This window comes from Trichoderma gamsii (genome assembly GCF_001481775.2).
Source record: "Trichoderma gamsii strain T6085 chromosome Unknown Scaffold_26.2, whole genome shotgun sequence".
NCBI classification, from domain to species: domain Eukaryota; kingdom Fungi; phylum Ascomycota; class Sordariomycetes; order Hypocreales; family Hypocreaceae; genus Trichoderma; species Trichoderma gamsii.
The window spans coordinates 520,368-541,099 of record NW_020171363.1 but is presented as its reverse complement, the minus strand read 5'-3'; the positions used below and the strand labels follow the sequence as shown (position 1 = coordinate 541,099).

The 20,732-nt window shown below is 48.6% G+C and overlaps 8 protein-coding genes across 8 annotated transcripts; 3 read left to right on the top strand and 5 right to left on the bottom strand.

The window, feature by feature from the left end:
* Positions 1–277: 277 nt before the first annotated feature.
* On the bottom strand, positions 278–1,166 carry TGAM01_v207309 (hypothetical protein; the record flags this gene model as incomplete). The annotated part of the gene is made up of 2 exons (XM_018803628.1): positions 278–765; positions 1,031–1,166. 2 exons carry the CDS (start codon positions 1,164–1,166, stop codon positions 278–280), a joined length of 624 nt encoding a protein of 207 aa, XP_018663001.1.
* Positions 1,167–3,411: 2,245 nt separating this feature from the next.
* Positions 3,412–3,695, bottom strand: TGAM01_v207308 (hypothetical protein; the record flags this gene model as incomplete). The annotated part of the gene is made up of 3 exons (XM_024550061.1): positions 3,412–3,427; positions 3,544–3,579; positions 3,634–3,695. 3 exons carry the CDS (start codon positions 3,693–3,695, stop codon positions 3,412–3,414), a joined length of 114 nt encoding a protein of 37 aa, XP_024405227.1.
* A 392-nt stretch (positions 3,696–4,087) lies between these two features.
* On the top strand, positions 4,088–6,592 carry TGAM01_v207307 (hypothetical protein; the record flags this gene model as incomplete). Its single annotated transcript, XM_018803629.1, has 6 exons — positions 4,088–4,192; positions 4,370–4,572; positions 4,647–6,004; positions 6,059–6,261; positions 6,324–6,440; positions 6,503–6,592. The coding sequence occupies 6 exons, from the start codon at positions 4,088–4,090 to the stop codon at positions 6,590–6,592; spliced, it is 2,076 nt and encodes a 691-aa protein (XP_018663002.1).
* Positions 6,593–7,318: 726 nt separating this feature from the next.
* On the top strand, positions 7,319–8,137 carry TGAM01_v207306 (hypothetical protein; the record flags this gene model as incomplete). Its single annotated transcript, XM_018803630.1, has 2 exons — positions 7,319–7,715; positions 7,818–8,137. The coding sequence occupies 2 exons, from the start codon at positions 7,319–7,321 to the stop codon at positions 8,135–8,137; spliced, it is 717 nt and encodes a 238-aa protein (XP_018663003.1).
* A 609-nt stretch (positions 8,138–8,746) lies between these two features.
* TGAM01_v207305 (hypothetical protein) lies at positions 8,747–11,416 on the bottom strand (the record flags this gene model as incomplete). Its single annotated transcript, XM_024550060.1, has 1 exon — positions 8,747–11,416. The coding sequence occupies one exon, from the start codon at positions 11,414–11,416 to the stop codon at positions 8,747–8,749; it is 2,670 nt and encodes an 889-aa protein (XP_024405226.1).
* A 718-nt stretch (positions 11,417–12,134) lies between these two features.
* On the bottom strand, positions 12,135–12,436 carry TGAM01_v207304 (hypothetical protein; the record flags this gene model as incomplete). Its single annotated transcript, XM_018803631.1, has 2 exons — positions 12,135–12,311; positions 12,377–12,436. The coding sequence occupies 2 exons, from the start codon at positions 12,434–12,436 to the stop codon at positions 12,135–12,137; spliced, it is 237 nt and encodes a 78-aa protein (XP_018663004.1).
* A 1,314-nt stretch (positions 12,437–13,750) lies between these two features.
* On the top strand, positions 13,751–14,936 carry TGAM01_v207303 (hypothetical protein; the record flags this gene model as incomplete). The annotated part of the gene is made up of 2 exons (XM_018803632.1): positions 13,751–14,031; positions 14,132–14,936. The coding sequence occupies 2 exons, from the start codon at positions 13,751–13,753 to the stop codon at positions 14,934–14,936; spliced, it is 1,086 nt and encodes a 361-aa protein (XP_018663005.1).
* Positions 14,937–16,895: 1,959 nt separating this feature from the next.
* On the bottom strand, positions 16,896–18,112 carry TGAM01_v207302 (Pin2-interacting protein X1; the record flags this gene model as incomplete). The annotated part of the gene is made up of 3 exons (XM_018803634.1): positions 16,896–16,916; positions 16,975–18,031; positions 18,087–18,112. The coding sequence occupies 3 exons, from the start codon at positions 18,110–18,112 to the stop codon at positions 16,896–16,898; spliced, it is 1,104 nt and encodes a 367-aa protein (XP_018663007.1).
* Between the last annotated feature and the right edge of the window lie 2,620 nt (positions 18,113–20,732).

Genomic DNA, 20,732 nt, shown 5'->3' with positions numbered 1-20,732 from the left:
AGATATAGTAGATATAGTAGATATAGTAGATATAGTAGATATAGTAGATATAGTAGATATAGTAGATATAGTAGATATAGTAGATATAGTAGATATAGTAGATATAGTAGATATAGTAGATATAGTACCTTAGGATCCTCGCGGATTTCCTTCTACTGATGGATGAGAACTTGCAAATCTTCGAGCTTTTACACTCGATCGCTTGGTACCAGGTCCAGTTTCGCTTCCTCAAATACCTTAATTCTCTCCTTAATAATGAATTTAAGCGTTAAGATTGTTATGTAGACGACGTGGTCACCACTCCTCCCTTCACGACGCATTTCACCACTGTGGTTCTAAACAGGGGTTTTCCGGAGCCAGGTGCTCCTGCAATGATAATCTTGCCCTGGTTAGTGTGCTTAGGGCTGTTGGCTACTTCAAGGTGCTGCCAAACGAAAAGGCCGTCGGCTGCTCCATCTGCGCTGCCGGGGGATCTCTTCCACATATCCAACTCTTTGGTCATGTTATCCGAGCTAAAGGCTAGGGCGTATTGCCACCATTCGGCCGCGGATGAGATGTCCTTTACGTTGTTCATGAGATTGCCTGTGCTTTCCTCGCAACCGATTGATTTATCATCAATATCGTATTCAATGCGCACAAGGATTTCCCTCTCGCAACGCGAAATGTTCGCGAAGTAGGTGTTGAGATGCATTGGGACCTTGTCAGGCGCGTCAACGATCAACGGCGGCTGTCGAAAATCGTAAGGCCAGTCGGCTTTAAGGGGGACTTCGACGTGGAATAGAGCGATGTTTCATGTATACCAATGTCTTGCTGGTCCCATATTCGCTCAGGGGCATCCCCAGCGTGTAGGGAAGAAGTAGCAGCGAGATATGATCCCCATGTCTGATAAGCTCTAAAGACTTATAGAGTGGCTTGCGACACGCTTCCACCTGGGCCAGAGTAGTCTAGCTTCCTCCGTCTTTTCGCACTTGACTCTCACTTCGTGAATATACCGCTCTGGTTTGCCTTTGAACTTGTCCCCGCAACTGACCCTCACTCAGGCCGATCCATTTCTCTGTCATCTCGACAGTCATAGTTTCTGACCTGTAAAGGGCCGCTTTCGTCAATACGTCGCCGTTTTTGGTATAGAAACTGCTAGGGCTTCTATTCATGACAATCTTGGCCATATTAGATAAAAGTAAGCCCCGGGCAGGGAAAGAAGGGGGGGGGGGGGTTCATCAGGTTCCTGTGATCATGCATTTTGCTACCCTATTTCTCTCGGCCCGTCGTATCCGTTGTATGGGTAATGAAAATATCATCACATCATCTCAGAGATGACAATTTCTCATCGCTACACCAAGATACTAAGCCAACTGGGCTGCGAAGTAATCTCAATCAGATATAACCTACATTCCATTTGGTAGCAAATTCTTATAGACCGCAAACTTCCATGAACCTTCCAGGGCGGGTGATTCCTTATTTAAACCGCAAATTGTGATAAGCTTCTTGGCTGTTAATTTCTCATATTGCAGACTTAGGCCGTAACTCAATATGTTGCAAACCAACCTCTTGTCCTTTTCTAAACCGCGAATATCCTTTATCCTAAGTTATCGTATATTTTTCGTGACAGGACGGAAGCGCCTCTATTCTTGGTTATCCAGCAGATCATGAAAGATCTCCGCTTCATCTTCAAAGTGCTCCACTCCCTCAGCTTCCGTTTCCTCCGTTTCTTCCCTATCCTGCCGCATCTCCGCCTTCTCTTCGTCAGCTGCAGAGTCCGAGTCGCTAACACTGACGAAATCCGCAGGCTTGTAAGTCGTTTGACGGGCGCTGCTCTTTGTATTGCGCCGGGCTACCTCACTTGATGGAAGAGGTATTCGAGAGGTCGCTCTAGCCGGCGCCGCAGATCTTCCTCCCAAAGAACCTGTAAGCTATGTTGAGATATTGCACTTCACGGACAGCTGTTGTGGCCACTTTGTGAGCATAGCTCGCTCGTGATGGTCATGAAATGAACTTTTAACATGGAGATTATGCCGGTGAACATTGGATGTCTGGCCAAGCCTATCCAATCTGCCGTGAATTTGTTCAATAGTTGCACAATCTTGTGATTTGTGCCTTGATCTCCGCGAAGCTGATACGGTATGTCACTGGATCGTCAACGATTTGCTCTTAGAATGCGAACATAAACTGATGCGCTTCGTGATCAGCTAACCAGCACCATTCTCGCAGCTGCGATGAGAGGGAGTAGCATGAGGGCGAATGAAGGTTCACCCCAGTGCTCATTGTGTGGATTCTCGCAATAAAAGTTTCTGCCTTGGAAATTGGGTACTAAGGCAAGCTGATAGACATATTGGTGGCATAACTCCAGAATCCTGGCAAGAATCGTTGCAGCGGTTAGCCAGAGAAGCCAGTCAAACTTCTCAGAAAGCGAGTTGACAAAGGCATCTCTGCAGATCCGCGAGAAAATGTAGGCCAACCTCCAAATCATTGTCGAAAAGTGATGGATAGCTTCAGCGCATGCTCAACGCCTGCAGTGGGCTCGGGATTTCTGCTGCGTCTTAGCCTTGCTTTTTCAGTCGCGGTTGGCGCCTGTCTGTCACGGATTATCGCAAGGTTTTGAGCAACTTGATCGACATTGCGGCCAAAAGTTTCCTTAGGATTTTCGTATAGGATATGGGCGTTACGCCAATCATATGCAACAAGAGGACCTTCTCGATAGACGATGAAGTTGATCCCACTGCTTCTCTATTAGCTCGAATCATACTTTGCTGAGAAGAGGTGAAGCTACCGGTGTTACTCCCGCCTCGTGACATTTTTGAGAAAGTTGTCTGATGCCCGATTTGGTTGACACTGGGGTCTAAAAGAAGATTTCTTGCATATTTTGGTTACTGAAATTTTATGGCGATCTTCTTCTGAGTCTGCCGCGGACGGTATGATGTTGAGCACGGCATGCGCGTAGGAGAATCTTATATGATGATATCATGGCTATGTGTTATCATGTGTGTTTGAGCGTTGAAGTGATACACCAAATGTTTGTATTGAGATGGCTGGTTTGAGTTGAAATTGAGCGAAGGTGGGGAGGCTGGTCAAATTGAAGAGAAGTGAGTAAATGCAACATGATGTTGGAGAAATGTGGAGCAGCAGAGTAGACTAAAGTGAATGTGAATCGAAGATGGAGTGGAATAGAGCTGATAAAGCGACTAGAGTCAATAGAGTAAGTAAATCTCATAGCATAGATAACGCAGATGGAGTGAATAGACCGAATAGAGTGAATATGTCGAATAGAGAGAATGGATCTAATAGAGTGAATAGAGTGAACAGAGTAGATAGATCTAGTATGGTAGGTAGATCTAATAGAACTAGTAGAGTGAATGTAAGCAGCATCACACTACTGTCTGTATCCAAATATCCAAAAGATGCTAGTAGCGTTTACTATGTCGGTGCTGCCCTACGACCGTTCTTAGTGCTGCTTCTTTATTTATCTCTGCTCTGATCGAATTATTAATGCAAGAAGAGAATTTCAGAGCTCGATGCGAGATAATAAGTACGCAGTGAGTAAATTACATAACAGTGGTTATAGCAACTGCAAAAGTTCCTAGGCTAATATCGAATTAATAATAGCAAGAGCTTTATATACTGGGCCAGCTTACATACCTAGATAGGTATGCAGACGAGGGGAGAGTGGCAAGGAAAAAAAGGACTTCAATTAAAGACATAAACAGGAATAGGAGCGTTGAGAAAGTTGTGCCATATATACAGTAGAAGTACAGACCCTAGGAGCAATGCAGCTAGACAGTCAATCAGACAAAATTATAATAGAATACATGTAGATGTAAGTGTAAGTGAGAGTGCATTGGAGCAGCTGGATCTATTAACAGCACACGCTGGTAGTGCGGGGTTGCAGATGCGGGGTTCTAGTGGCTTTATAGCGGGTTCCCAGGCCATCGGGGTCCTCGCATGGCGATAACACGTTCTATTGGGTAGGCCTTTTACCCAGGGCTGGTTGGGGTCTTCTCCTCCAATAATTTATTCTTAACTGCCTCCTCTTCCCTTTCTCCTCCTTCCGTCCTCAACTCATAGTATTCGCACGTCAGTCGAGCAGCCCTTGATGATGACAATTCAGGCCGCAAAGTTTACTCCAGAGGTTCTCCTCTCGGCGCCGCGGCGGTCGCCCGGCGTGCCCAATGCGACGGGCGAGCTCGTCTTATACACGGTAAGTGACGATGCGATGTTGGAAAAGCTCTGCAGTATTGGAGAAGAGACTGTTCTTCTCTTGCAGCAAGGGTCAATTCAAATTGTGCTTGTGCTCTTAGAGTCCTGGAACTAGAATTGGCTTGCATTGGATGGACTGGACTGGAGCGAAACCAACTAAAACGACATCCCTTCTTAGGTCTCGACGTACTCGTTCGATACCCACTCCAAAACCTCGCAGATCCGCGTGCTCAACATTAAAGAGGGCACATCGCATCTCGTCTCCGAAGACTCCGCAGCCAGCGAGCCTATCTGGATCAGCGAAAAGGAAGTTGCCTATGTCAAGGGCCTCGATAACGGTGCCTCGGCGCTAGTGGCACAGCATGTCCTCGACACAAATGAGTAAGTGAATTCTCCAATGGATTAGTATTGAGAATGAGATTTTCTTTTCTGAGAAGCTAACGCTCCCTATATAGAACAAACACCATCCACCGCTTCGCTGGAAGTATCTCTAGCGTCAAAGCCAAGCCTCTATCAGAAGACAAAGTGGCTTTCTGCTGTGCAGCTCTGACGACTCCCGACGGGCAGCTTCACAATCCATCTGCGGAACCAAAGTCGCATACTTCGGCCAAGATCTACAACTCCCTTTTTGTGCGCCATTGGGATTCCTGGAGCACTGAGAATAAGAATTCGCTTTGGTATGGTCAGCTGGAGAAGGTAGACGGGAAATGGACTCTTGGAAACTCTGCGCTCACTAATTTGCTTGCGGGCACCAAATTGAACTCTCCGGTACCTCCCTTTGGCGGCGCAGGTGATTTCGACATCTCTTCGAGTGGCATTGTATTTGTTGCCAAGGACCCGGAACTGAACCACGCGAGATACACCAAGACTGACCTTTATTTCGTTCCTCTGAGCTCCTTCTTGGATAAGCCGACTGTTCCCCAGATTGTCAAAACCGGAAGACTGCTTGGATACTCTAGCTCGCCCGCCTTCTCTAATGATGGCAAACAAGTTGCCTTTCTTCGCATGAAATCCCAGCAGTACGAGGCCGATAAGACGAGACTGTTGTTGATTCCAGACGTGACGGATCTGAGCAATGTACAAGAGTTTTACGAGACCGACGATGACAAAGGCGGCTGGGATTTCAAGCCCGACTGGATCGTTTGGAGCCATGACAACAAGGAGTTGTATGTTGCGGCCGAAAAGCATGCTCGTGTTGTCCTGTGGAAATTACCATCATCGCCGTTGGAAGCCAAATCTCTGCCCACCCCTATTCACGAAGACGGATCTGTGGCTGAGGCAAAGGTTCTTGGAGGCAGCTCATCGCTACTGATAACAACAAGATCACGAGTCGAAAGCTCCAACTATTCGATACTTGACCCTGCTACTAGATCGGTTAACGTTGTCTCCTCTACAACCAAACAAGGCCGAGCTTTCTCTTTGACTAGATCACAGTGTCAAGAGATCTGGTACAAGGGCTCCAAGGGTTATAATGTTCATGCTTTGGTCACTCTCCCCTCAACTTTCGACCCTTCTAAAAAGTACCCCTTGGCTTTCTTGGTACACGGTGGACCACAGGGAGCCTGGGGAGATGACTGGAGCACTCGGTGGAATCCTGCCATCTTTGCTGAGCAAGGCTACGTTGTTGTGAGCCCTAATCCGACTGGAAGCACAGGCTATGGCCAAGACCACACCGACGCCATTCAAAATAACTGGGGTGGTGATCCCTACGTGGATCTGGTCAAATGTTTCGAGTATATCGAGAAAGAAATGAACTACGTAGATACGGATAGGGCGGTTGCTCTCGGCGCCTCGTATGGTGGCTATATGATGAGTAAGTTCTGCTAACATTTGTAAAAGCGAGAGAGACAAGCTAATTCGTTGTCAGACTGGATCCAGGGCCACGATCTGGGGCGAAAGTTCAAAGCGCTCGTATGCCATGACGGTGTCTTTTCGACTCTCAGTCAGTGGTCTACGGAAGAGCTATTCTTCCCCGAGCATGACTTTGGCGGCACACTTTGGGATAACCGAGAAGGTTATGAGAAGTGGGATCCGGCCAGGCACACTGGCAACTGGGCTACACCACAACTTGTAGGCTGAAATCAAGCTACATCATAATTTTATGACCAGCAACTAACATAATTTGTTCATAGGTCATCCATAACGAGCTCGACTATCGTCTGCCAATCTCTGAGGGCTTGGCTATGTTCAACGTCCTTCAGGCTCGTGGCGTGCCTAGCAAGTTTGTCATGTTCCCCGATGAGCATCATGTAAGTCACATACGCTATATGTTCATCTTTAAGGAGTAATTCAGGTGCTAACAGGTAGCCAGTGGGTACTCAAGCCTGAGAACTCGTTGGTTTGGCACAGAGAGGTGCTGGACTGGATCAATAAGTACAGCGGAATCTCTGAGCAAGAGTAATTATCTTTCACATTCCTTTGATATATCCGCGCGCTGAAATTGGACGATTATGATAAGCTTGTAAAACACGTTGACCTTTTGAAGAGGGTTTTTGTTCTGCTTGTTGGCTATCTATATCTCGCGTTTGACAAATTGCATAACTGGATGGGACCCTGTTTTCCTGCTTCTATTGGATTTGATAGCATGCACTCAAAGCTGTAGCCGAAACGCTATTCTGACATATGTCTTTCAATTCAATCGGCTTCATGTAATATTGTGTGATTTCCTCAACTCAGAATTTATCAAGCGCAATGTTATTATGCTAGAGCTGTACCTAGTGAAAGCGTTCACAGTGTGAAGTGCACATTATTTATTAACACTGTACTTGTTCTCTGCTAGACAGAACTCTGAGCTTAATCTGAACCTCTAATTTACACACGACACAAGCTTCACTTTACGCAGCTGCCCAACACACTTTAAATCTGCAGCCCAGCCGCCACAACCGAGCTCCAACTTCTCTCGATAACCCGGACAAGATCGAATTCGAGGCGAATATGCGCTGTGGGAGCTACTCAGTACGGCAGAGTCCATGACGTCCAAAAAGCATATGCGACAGCCTCAGAAACATCTTTGTAGCAGCTTTCTCACAGCAATTGCTGCTGCCTAGCCTTCTTCTACGGCTCTCTTTTCTCCTTCTCTTCTCTTCTCAATTCATACACAAACCTCAGGCCTCTCCAACGCCTCGCGATGGCCCGTCCGCCCTCCATGTTTCACGCTTTCTTGCGACCCTCGATCCTGCAAGTTCTTCGCGCGACGGGCTACCATAGTACGCGCCCCGCGGTTCTCGACACATTGACCGATATCGCGGCACGCTATTTAGCACTCCTATGCGAAAAAACGGCAAGAAATGCCATGAATAACCACGGCGATGCGGGAGACTACGATATTGTGGACGTCAGAATGGCGCTGCAAGAGGCCGGAGCTCTGCTACCTGAGAGGACCGAAACAGAACAGCTCTGGAAGGGAGAAGAAGATCTGAGAGGGGTGGAGGAGTTTATAGAGTGGTTCTCTGGGACGCGCATGAAGGAGATGATGGAGATGGGTAGCGGAGATACTGAATCAGATGCTACCGACTATCTGGCAGGTAAGAAAAAAAAAGCACATGATGGCGAGGATAACGAAAGAAACGAAACTGAGCACATCTTCTCTTTTTTATACATCTGGCTAACACACTCTGCTTTTATAGCCTTGAAAAAGAAACATAGCAAAACCGGCGACGATGCCAAATGGCAGGGCACAATCTTTGGCAAAAACACAGACGGCAACGAAATCCTCGTAGAAGGCGGTTCCATAACCAGCATAAGCGAATGGATATCTCAGCAAGCTCCCGATTTACCAACACCACGAGCGTCAATAGAAAAAGACGAAGAAGGGGACGAAAAGCAGTCGCAACAAAACGGAGACGAGCCTATGACTGTGGAAATGAGAAGGGCTTCGAGTTCAGGTCTTAGTTCAGTTGGCGATAGGCTGGGCGAAGACGGCATCGAGGATATGGATCTGACGTAGGAGTCAGGACATCGTATTGTCGATGTGGCAGCAGCGCCGCTGGCAAAGTCTGCAAGCACGGAAAGTCGAGGAAGGAGAGTGACCATTGTGCTTCATGGGTGATTTGACTTGTGTCATGAAAGCTGGGTTCGGATTTTCGGTGAGAAATGGGGGGGGGAAAGGAAGGGAAGAGCAAGAAAAAGAAATTAATTATCTGAGGAAGAGGCGTGAGACCAAAGGAAGGATACAGATTCAGCACATACTGCTTCTCTCCTCTCTCGTCTTTCACTGTTATTTTTGCATAGCGTTGGCGTTCCGGAAAGTCAAGGCAGGAGAGGGAGGATTTCGGTGGTGGGTTTCATGGGTATCTTAGACGAATAGCTTTAATACACAATAGATTGATTGCCAGCAGAAACTATCTAGAGTGATGGTAACCTGATTTAATGCGATCAAGGTCACAAAATGTAGAAGTTCCTTTTTTATGCGTTAAGAGGTATTTGTAGCAATGCTATGGTACAGTAAATTTTGTCTATATCCTAGTAACCCGCCTGTCCTTGGAGATGGCCTTTCCAGTCATTCATCATATATCTAATGTACAATCTATAGATTTATCATTCATACACACCTCACTCATCCCCTACCAGCACCCCCTTTCAGCCCCAGCAACTCAAGTGCTCCCATTTGCTTCGCCACCTCCATAAATATCTCCCGTTTTTCCTCCTCGTTACCCTTTGCGGGCCAAAACTTCTTCTGCAAGAACGCATATAACGCAGCGCCACGATTCTCGTCGCCTTCTAGGCTCGCCCCGTTGGAATCCGCCCAGGTTCGCAGCTCGCCGTCAATCCCTCGCTTAGCCCTCATCAGCTTGCTGCGTTGAGAAGGCGTGTCCAAGGAGAGCTTAGTGGTACCGAGGACCATTTCCATGACGAGCGTCTCAGGAGGGAGGAATCGAAACGACTCCTTAAACACGGCTAGGGCAACGAGAAAGCCTGCGTTGTCCTGGAGGCGGCGGAAAGTGTGGAGGATTTTGCGAGCCAGTTGCCCATCAATGCCATCGGGCTGAAACACGTCCTTGTGCTTGACGGTTTCTTTAAACATGGCTCGTGTCGCCTCGGCCTCCTTTCTTTGCGTCTCGGGCTCCATTATCATGTGATATCGATTCGCCCCAATCGTCTTCCAAAGCGCGCTGAACGTATATGGATCAGGCACGACTTTGCTGTTCTCTATGAGAGAGTGGTAGAGAGCCAGTGCTTCTTGGGGCTGACCCTCCTGAATAAGCGACTCGAGAAGCTGGTTCATCATGAAAGCGTCGGGGCTAATCTGCGCTTCACGGAAGGCATTCCACAAGGTCTCCAAACGTTCATGAAGATTTCGCATGCGGTAGTTTTCGGCAAGAAGAGAGAAGGTTTCGATAGTAGCACGTGGCATATTCATTAGAGTTGCTTCCGGTGATGATGCGTCATTGCTGTTGGAGCCCTCACCGTGAGATTTTCTGAGAGCGACAAACTTAAGTCTAGATCCGACCATCTGCCATCCCAGGGCATCGGCCTTTTCAAAATTCTCAGCACTGCCTGACCGTTGCCAAGCGCCAATAAGGCCATTAAGTTGTATCGGTGACGCCTCGACGCCCTTTCCTCTCATGAACTCGACCACGCTGAAAGCACCATCCAAGTCGCCAGCGCCGATTAGTCGCTTCAGCCATTTGCCTAGGAAGAATTTGTTCGCAATGGACGAAGGCATATACTTTTGACTCATCAGATCGATCTGACCCTCGCTCATCATGTCCACAAAGGCATACAAGGCATTCTCAACTTGGTGAGCAGTCAAGAAACATGCGACTACTTGGTCATAGTCTGAGAGCCCCATATCCTTTCCTAAAAGCTGTCTCATTTGGCGATAGGCAGCCCATGCCTTTTGTTTGCCTTCTTCGGTTCCCTGATTGCAGCAAGTCCGGATAAGCGGTAGCAAGATACGTGGACTCATGTCACGGCTGAGGAGCTTATTGATTGCTCTCTCCGCTTGGCCTAAATCGCCTACACGGCAGTATATTCTTGCACCAAGCTCCCAAAAGTTTTGAAACGTCGCTGAATCTTCGGCCCCCAACGTGCTTATAGACCGCCTCCAGTTCTCCATGGCCTTGGACTCCCATCCGTCGACAAAGATGGCTTCGATAGCGAGGACCTGCTGCGCAGGGTCAAGCGTAGCCCCAGCATCGCTCATATCCCTAGCCAGAACGGCAATACGTGATAAGCTATTGGCGCTGTCTTTTGAACTCGAGAATGCTCTCCAGAGGACCTGCCACAAAGCAGGGGGAACATCGCTCCAATTTTGAGCCAAGGCTAATCTCGTCGAGTGGTATGCTTTGTATAATGACTGTACTGCTTTTGGCTTCAAGCCTGATTCCTTCTCCGCAAGAGCAAATCGCGAGAGGATAGAATTGAATTTGGTAAGTTTTCGGCGCCGATTGGTCGTTATCTCATCCGGGTTTATCAGGACCTGCGGTATAGAGTTTCGATGTCCACCAGAGGATGTACCCTCTTCCAATGATAGCTCCGGCACATCCCCAACGAGTTGCTCCAACACTCCCCTAGGAAGATTAGTGCTTTCTTCCTTTATCCTATCGTCGATCGACCGTGCGTAGACTTCCAATTTCGCTATGAGTTTCTCAACATCGTCCGCAGAGCGGGCCTTGCCCCAGTCGCCCCCCATCTCTTTCAGAACCTCTCCAAAGGCATCTCTCTCTTCTGGGTTGCGAAGCCCTCTCCCTAGGTTTAAGAGATTGTCTCGCAATTCGGCAGTTTCAGTTCCACTTAGAGATTCCTCAAAGGCGTGTTCACTGGACAATTCCTTCCGGCTTCGATCGCCCTGCTCGAAGAATCGGACGGAAAAGTCGTCTTCATTGCTCTGCTTCTTTTCCGAGGTCTGCAGTCTTTTTAGGCCCTCCAAGTAGCCAGCCAGTTCAGCCTGAGTCGGTTGTCGAGTGATGTCCGCATTAGGTCGTGATTGAGATTGGGGTCGCAGTCTTGTCCTGCTCACTGTTCTAGAGGCCTGAGAGCTGTATGAAGCAGCCCACCAGGCCTGCACCGGCTGCTTTGCGCGGCCAGCCAAACATGAGCGGCAGACGATGTCATTTCGACATCGAAGGTCACGAAGTATCGGTCGACATGACATACTTTGGAGAGTCCAGTAGAGCGTGGTGCATCCGGCACTCGCTCGTTTGAGCGCTTCGAAACTTTTTTCCAGGTTGATGGTCAAGATTCTTGCGACTGCTATGCTACTGGTGGATTTGCTGCCCACCATGTTGTTATCGATAAGAAATGCTAGTCGCAGGAAAGGTACTTTGCGCTTTAGCACAACGCAGTGCACGGCCAAGTACTACTTTCCGCTAACCTGGATCGTTTTCTCAGACATGAATTTACACTTACACGCCTTCTTGTTGGCATTGTCTTTCACCACGCTGTAGATCTTTGTTGGTGAGTGGCCAATCAAAGACAAGATGTCACTTTGACTGTTCCAGGGTCATTCTCGTACAGATTCATGTGGATTAAGTAGATGGCTCAATCATACACTACATCATAGACTCTCAACCATGCGATTCAGAGTCAATAGGCCTAGATGGTAATTGCAAGGGTATGCCTCGTGAGGACTACAGGCTCTTTACAACGGCTATATTGGCCTTTAATAGCGTTGCATTAGTCGCGAGTCTTATGCATCCCCATATTGATTATGGGATACTAGTAACGGGCGTCGCTATCTCACAGCATGCAATCTATTTGTTTGACAGTACTTATTATTTATTGTTACACTGAGCTCATTCTGTCTGCCGGCCTAACTCCACGGCTGTACAATTGATTGAAACTCCGATGCGCGAGGCATCCTGAGGGGAAGATACGCAAATGCAATCAAGACTTTGAGGACGAATCCGTCGATGCGAGAGGTACACAAATAGTTAGAATATGACATATAGGGTTACAAATTATTTGGCATTCCTCCCAAGTGTACTAATTGCGATGTACGGTTAGACGAGATATAGGCATAGAGACGGTCGGAGGCTCGGATGAACTAACCTATGGAAGAGCTGGCCAAAGATGCCCGGCTTGGACTGTTGGTCGGTCATGCTCTGGCGCCGAGCGCTGTTGTTGGCATTTTGATGATGTTGGGAAAGGCCCTCAAATGCAGGCATGAAGCCAGAGCTCTAAATGATTGGCACTGTCAGCGGTGTGTTCGGTGGGGTTGCGGTGAGCGGGGTGAGAGACTCACTCGACGGCGGGTGCTGCCCTGATTTGGTGTAGGGTTCTGGGTCTGCTCGGGATTGTTCATGATGGCTAGTGGTACAGGTGCCGATGGCTATGATTGAATGGTGATACAGTCTTTCAAGATAATAAATTTCGAATGAAATGGAATGATTCGAACAGTGATAAAGAGGAGAGAGAACAGACGGGAGGGGAAGCTCCTTAAGTAGTTATAGCTCCCATGAGAGAAGACAACGACAGCCGCCAGCCGGGACAAGCTTTCTGACCATTTGCCGGAGAACCAATGGCGCCGGCCAATGGAAGTACCGGCTCACCACACCAGAATGACACACGCACGTCGAGCTCGATTGGCACTACCATATGTCGACTTGTGGCGGGAGTCTCGATCGGCGCTAGGACGGTGTTCCATGTAAACCTCAGCCCATTTCACAGCGAGGGAGAGGCCGATCGATGCCCAAACAAAATGAGACCTGTTTCTGGTCCCGGAGATCGAGGAACGGTTGAGTCAGCTACGACAAATTGTTCGATATTTGTTTATATAAGGCATAAATGCGTGCACGAGACCATGATTGCCGGCAGTTGCATACAGTATTCATCTACCAAGGCAGTATTAAGATGGGGTATATTGATCAATTAGCACTACAAAAACGAGTATCAGTACATATCCCCAGTACGCAGCCCGCATTGACACCGAATCCTTCAAGATCGAGAGCCAATGTCTCATCTATTGAGGGGGGAACCACAGCGAACGTGGAACCACATACTGGCACAAGCAACGGCCCTGTAGGCATCTCGCCATGTGTTTGTAATCGGCATCCTTCCCCTGCCCAACTCCTCTTTGTGGCGCCTTCGACCATAGCGTCATCGTTCCGTGACGTCGTGGGCTGCCAGCTCGGGCGAGTACAAAGACCATCATTCCTGGTTGTTGTCATTTGCGGTTGCCGATGTACATGTACCGGTCCGCATGGAGTTGCGTGGGGCAGACGAGACCCTGTTTTGCGGGGGAGGGCCTGCCGTCGGCAGCGGAGTACGTACCGAAGGCCCCGCAGAGCTGGCGGCCGGATTTAGTGTTGATCCTGAGCAGTGGTTGAGATAAGCCACCAGGAACCCCTTGTGTGACGAATAAGCTGCCTGTCCATGACTCCACCATCCGTCGAAGTGCTCAATAGGCGCGCGACCATCACGCACTGCTTGCTACTAGCCAGACTTTGTAGCTATCTGGCATTCCTTCTACTATTCACGCCTGGCGGTCCACAAATCCTGAGACCCTGACGACGATAGAGATTGCTTGGCTGCTTTCTTTTTCCAAGCTCGAGCCATCTCTGGGCCTGCTTCGATGCAGAGCAAGCCCCTCAGTTGAGCCGGATGATGATAGGCGACTATGAACAATGATGCCGCGCCTACCTCTTCCGCGCGGATTCCCGACCGGCTCTCACCACCTGCCATCGGACCCAACAACGACACCAACGATGCGGAAGCAGACGCCGACGGCCGTTCTCGGTCACGGCAGCGCTCGAGGTCTAGCAATGGCCGGCAGCATAAGAGGAGGAGCAAGAAGAAGCAGAATCCAGGACTAGCCAAGAAGCTTGGATTTCTCACACATTTGCTCAAGACACTCGATCTTGTCATTTTTGCCGAACTGAGCTCTATGTACTATATGGAGTGCGTTGACATACCTTCCTCTCTCTCGCTATTCCCAAATGACCCTCATTGGCTTCGTTTAGGAGGAAATCACACGCTAATCCGACTCCTTGTGATATAGATGCTCCATGCTCAAATTCATCCTGCGCGCCATACCGCAATACATGTATCTCTCCCCTAAAGACGAATCCTTCGCTCTACTCATGCCGGCCACTCATATACACGTTCTTGTGATACTAGTGCCTAATCTACTCTGCATGCTGTCGCATCTCTTTGAATCACTTCCTCTGGGACCAGAGTATCATCGAGGATATCAACATGGGGGGATGATTATCGATTTCGTCGGGCAAATGCCTTCCAGCTATAGACTATATTATCTATTGTTCGATTTGGTCATCCTTGCTATCCAATCTCTGATGCTTTCGATTCACAATCAACGAGAGGGCTTACGAGTTGCACTCAAGACATTCCGCCCACTCTCCAATCGAGTCCTGGAACCTATCCCAGGGCGCTCTCCCGAAGATTTAGACGCAGAAGAGCGAGGAGTTTCACGACATGAATCGGGCGTGACGGTTACCGAGACGGATGAGATTGAGCTTCAGCAGTTTGATAGACAGGGGAATGGTGAAGGAAATGGCGAAGGAACAGATGAACGCTACGACCGCTCAGAGCAGCTACAGGCTGCTACCGGGGATAATTCGAACGACGAATCACTGAGAACACATTTATCCGATATCATGAGCTCAGGCAACGCCGTGCTTAACGAATATCATGTAGTCCATACAATGAAAACCGCCTTGATGAAGACTGGAGGCTCAACTGCCTTGTCTCTGCAGGCTATTGGTTATCGGGCAACTATGGCGAGAATACGGACTCGACGTCGAGGCGCTACTCTTCGGAATCAAATAACTCGCCCTAGCAACTAGGGCATGTATGTACATATTAATATATACCTACGGAACGGGTAATTCAACTGTTGTCAACTCAAAGTCTCCACCGACTCGCTAGATTTCGCTGTAATCGTCGCCAAATGCTAAAGCAAGATAAAGGGGACATGACATCTTTTACTCTTGATCAATTTATTTAGCTTAGGCGACTTTCCTCCCCACATTACCGACACCAGTGCCCTTGACGGAAACGATGATATCACCGCTGTCGTCTTCCTCCACGTCTCGCAGCCCCCAGCTACTTGCGCCAAACGTCTTGAGATCTCTTGCAAGCTCAACCAATTCCTCCGTACCAAGGATATCTCTGCCGATTCTTAATCTGCCAACATCTTCGGAACCCATAGCCATCAGGGTAAGCACGGAGCCTGCTGATACGGGTGTTACGCAGCCGCCCTTTGCGATGGTCTCTAGCAGCTGGTAGGCGCATCTCTTGCCAATATCTTCCGGGACCTCTCCACCAGAAGGCAACACGACGACGTCAGCAGAGTATATGACACCCACGGAGCTGGATTCTGCCACCAAACTCAGGCCATATCCAATGCCCAGTCTTCGCTTGCTACCTGCCTTATCTCCTGTAGGCACCAAGGGAGCCTGGTCGTACTGTGCCGCGATGTGGATGTCCGTGACGAACGGGTTTAGGATCTCGCGGGCGGAATGTATCATGCGAGCGTTATTTGAGGCAGAGACACCAGTGCAGTACGCAACTCCTCGTATCTTCCTTACTCGGCCGGGACTTCGGTTGAGATGCAGCGTCTTGGGCAAACGAACTTGACTGGCGAAGCGGAGCTCGACAATGCCGCCGCCGCCTTTACCGCCGGGACCAGCGCAGGAGCGCTGCAGGACTCGGAGCTCAATTCGTGCGGGTGGAATGCCGAACAGGCCGAAGAGAGGGAGGATGGCAGTACGGAACGTGTCGACCGAGACGTCGCCCGTTTCGGTAGAGGATGTGATGACGCCGGGGCCGGAAAACCGCACGTTCATGTGCGCCTTTGAAAAGGGCGCAAGCAGACACAGCGGCAGCAGGAAGTAGGTGATGCCCCTCGTGCAGGTGACGGGGATGCTGTGCTCGATGACGTCGCCCTCGGCGGCGCCCAGGCCGGCGATTGTGCCCGTGATGAGGCCCGGGTGGTATGTGATTGTGGTACCGCTGTACGAGATTTGCATGGAGCTGCCGTTGGTGACGGCCTCGAGCAGGCGCAGGAAGGAGACCTCATGGGGCGCGAGGCCCGGGTTCGTGGGCGAGGAGCTTCGGATGTTGGAGATGTGAATGGGACGGCCGGTTAAGGTCGAGATGGTGAGGCGCCGGGTGAAGGACCGGTGGCCGGTGAAGCGGAGGTATTCAGGCGAGGAGCCCGACATTTTCCTTTTTCTTGTTGACTATCTATTCTTCGTTTGGTAGTAAGGATTGAAATAATTTCCTCTCTTGATTTCGGTGGAATGGTGGCGACAAAAAGATCCGGGGGTATAATTAATATTGTATCTTTTTTTTATCGCAAGTTTTTTGGTGTTTGGCTGGAGTTGGAGGAAAATTATTGTTTTCTGCCGGCGGATTGATTTTCAGTGGCTAGGAAGAGTAGGCGGTGGACGAATCTGGGATAGCGCAAAACAGCACCCACTCATCGCTGGTGAATATCAAGAGCAGTCTGTCAGAGGCCAATCAAACTAAGGGAGCATTAAGATGTATAAGTTCGTATTTTAAGTGTCGAAGTTCAAAGTTCATTTTTCAACAGAAAGTACGAAAGCTACATGCAAAAACCTCGAATTGACAGCCCCCCATCCGTATATACAACGCCAACAATGCTCCAATGCGCAATTGTACCAGGATCTTCTAGTCTAAGCCTTCGTCAAAGAATTCCGATCTAAGCCCTTTGAGCAGTCGAGAATGAATTTGCAAAAGACTTTTATTAAATCAACGCCGTGCTTGAAGTCGCCATTTTTCTATGCCTTGACCATGAAGATCTAGTTTTTTGTTAGTAAATCAGCCCTTTAGAGAAAAACAGACAACAAGTTTAATCACCTGTTTTAATGCTTGGGTATCCGCGAAAGCAGCTCGCTTCTGGGCAATGAATCGTGCTCTGGAAAAGTTGCGGCTCAATGGTGTTGATGTGCCTGTGCTGATCGGAGTAGCCGTCCCGGAACGCGATTGTGAGGGAGCCGCATCGGGCATCTCTGTGTCGGATGTGTCTGCATCCTTCTTTTTCTTCTTCTTCTTATCCTTGTCCTTCTTTTCTTTCTTCTCCTTCTTCTCTTTTTTATCCTTCTTCGAGCTCTTCACCTTCTCTGAGCCGCTATTTGACGATGATGGATTCTCCACTGTGTCGTCTGATTCTGCAGCATCTTCACTGGCCTCCTTGTCGGCTAGGGCCTTGTCTTTCTTCGACTTCTTCTTTTCCTTCTTCTCTTTCTTCTCCTTCTTTTCTCTCTTCCTCTCCTTCTTCTTGGCCTTTTCTGAGTCGCTGGTTTCGGCAGACTCGGGTTTTGCCAACTTCTTAGCCTTTCGCTCTTCCTTTCGCTGCTTCTTCTTCTTCTTCTCGTCTTCCTCGTCTTCTGACTGCTCCTCGTCGTCTTTCAGAGATTCAGCCTTTCTCTTCTTAGATTTGGACTTTTTGTTGTCTGCTTCGGAAGAGCTCTCTGATTCATCCGAATTGTCTTTCGGCTTGTCATTCCCATCTTCCATAACGTCGCCAACTAGCAGACCTCCTCGCACAAATCTCATTGGACCCCATTTCTGCTCCACATAGGCGTGCATCTTGACTTGCAGTCTGGCTTGCTGCTTCTCTTCCACTTCGGCTTCGGATTTTCCGTTCAGACGGCTCAATAAATCGGAGAAGACGTCGAGACCGGTGACTTCGTCCTCCTTGGATTTGCTATAGCCGAGACCCTTCATGTCATCTTTGAGCGAGACTCGGATGTACGACGCATTCGCAGCGGTGTGGAATTCAGAGTGTGCTGAGTCTTTGGCTCCCAAGAACTGACCAGGTTCCCAGCCCTGCGATCTCAGCATCTTCTGGCCGAACGTGGTGGTGTCGCGAGTCCATCTTGTGTTGTTGGGATCGTGCTGGATTTTCCGGCGCCTGAATTGTTATTAGCGACTGTTTTCGACAATCACTTCGTCCGTAATAATCTTACGTCCTCGACTCAGCAAGTAGCCCCATTGTGTTGACTTTGTGGGAGAGCAGACGGCTCTCTTCGCTATTCTGTTTGTTAGAAATGTATGATTCTGCGCACTCAAGCCTCGAAACTGATTGCGAAGATTGGGCTGGCAAAAAATATTAAAGCGGGGCATCTGCCCTTATCGTGCGCTGTAATTGGATGGAGAAGCAAGTGCTGTCTGGCTTGGCCAAAATAGGCTTAAACGAGCCTTAAGAATGTCGAGGGCGGCGGGAGTGCCCCTGTAAATCCTCGCTAACATCGTGGTTATGTGCGGGAATAGTTAAACCTTGAATCCTTCCGAATGCAAGATGAACTTGTGTAAACATTTTCTGTTCATTCTTTGCTCATAATACATGCCTTCTTTAGACAGAAATCTATTATGATTCTATGATAGTCGCTGAGGTACTGTGATTTGTAGTAAAACACATGTGTACTTCGAGCGGGCATCAAGCTCACCAAGTAGTCACATCAGCAAAATGCATCAACCTTCACAGCACTTTAACCTACCCCGAGGCCTTGCCATCTAGAAAGATTCATGGCGGGCCTGTATTGGGTACTACTGCAGCCTGAATTATACAGTAAGGCACCGCCGATCGCCAAACTCTTCACAGCAATTTTTTTCTACCCCGAGGCCATGCCACTTAAAAGCCTTTGTAGCTCTATCATATTACTAAGATTTCGTGAAATTTGGCTATAAGATCATCTACCCATTGACAATGGCAAAGAATACTCGTAACGCAAAGCTAGCTAATTAATTTTTTTGGGTCCTCGATATGCTCGTCACATTGTTGGAAGCCTTTGACGGAGATTGACTCGCAACTCTAAAGGAGAAATGTCACCAAGGTGGGTAGGTGTAATAGCTTTTCTGGGCCCGTCCAAGGAGGCTGAAACTGATACGCAGGCAAACGGTTCCACGCAAGTCACGGTAGACACGTAATGACGAACACCAACGCGTCCCTGGCCAAAGGAGTTCAAATGCCCGATGCCCGTGATGGCGAAGCCTATACATTTCATTTTGAGTTGCTAAGCTTAACCCACAGACTGCAACGGCTTGAATGGATACAAGATGGATAGAAACCACTGAGGTAATCCTCCGATGGCTGAGAGAGGATTCCTCATAGAGTCGTGCCGCCGGTACTAAACCGCCGTTGCGTATTACGTGCCCCGTACGCGTATCTCGGCATTGCTTTACGATGGAGTCGCCATTTAGACGATCCCGCATAAGGTGAGGGTCCAGAGAGTGGTACTAGTATTACACGTAACAGTGCATTTTACCTACTCCAAATCACATATTGAGATAAAGAATTATTGCTCTTATCAGTAGCTATGGAAATTGTATGTGCATGTGAAAGATATAATCATCCTCGTCATGCGCCTGAATTTCTCGTGGCTTTTCTACAATCAGTCATTCTTCAGCGCCCTTTGTTCTGGGGTTCGCACGGCATGCGTCAAAGACGCGCTTTAATAGGACAATCTGCAAAAGCGCCGATCTCTTAGCGGGCCTACAGGGGGGGGAGCCGCATTTGATGTTCACGCGCCTGGGCTCCCTAGCAAAGGAGAGAGAAAAGAGAGAATAACGCTCGACTCGCTGCTGACCCGCTCTCGAAACTGGCTGTCGTCCATTGGGCTTCACATGCCGGTCCGTGTGGCCTTTGGGTTGGTCCAGAAGTCTTCGCCGTTGCTACTTAGTATGTAGCAAGCGAGCGGCGCTAAAGCCGAGATTAAGACTGGAGCCTGAGTCTGAATATTGAATCCAAGGAACTGCCATGTGCTTGTAGAATTAGGTGGCTGTGGACTAGATAAATATCGAAGAAATGCAGGCGGTAGGGGTTGTTTCCCTGGAGTGACATCAATATTTGACCGCTAAAAGGGGAACTCTACTTGCTCAGCTTGGATTTCTGCTTCAAGTCGCATAAGAAGTGTTCATGTAGTTCCATATTAAGCATAATATCTAGGATTACAGATGCTGTCCAAATACCCTGTCTTTTCTATCGTAGTTTCCTTGAAATCACATAGCCATCCTAGAAAAGCTTCTTTTGTCTAGGTATCGAAGCGTGTTCTTCAATCCCGGCATAATCCTCCAAAATGACATATTGTCTCACGTCATAGCTGCGGCTTAGCATCTTTCCATCATCAAGAGTTGGCTGTCTTGCACTTTACAGAAAATGAATTCCGATTTCCGGAACAATAATGCTCATATCACGGAGACGGAGTATGTACTTTGTACAGACATGTGCGTATTCCCGGCTTTCGACACAGTTCCCACCTGGTCTCGTTGTGGGTAGCCACAATAACAATCGCGCGGCTTCTAGTCTGTGGGTAAATGACATACTACTGTTTAGAGCTTTTGAGTAGTGGTGCGGGATTTGAACAAATATGTATATCCGTCTCCTGAGAGCTCTGCCAAGGGTATTGCTACAAATCCCGTGTTGTTGGAGGCTGTACAGCTCCATCTTTACGCTACTCTCAGCCTCTCTTCAGCAGTAAAGGATCAACATCCCAAAGCGCTCTCAGATACGACTAAACACAACAAAAGCTAATTATGAGATACATAGATGAAATAGAGGCATTCTTCATGATCTACACCGCGCGCTGCCTCTACCGAAAGAAGCTTAGCAAATG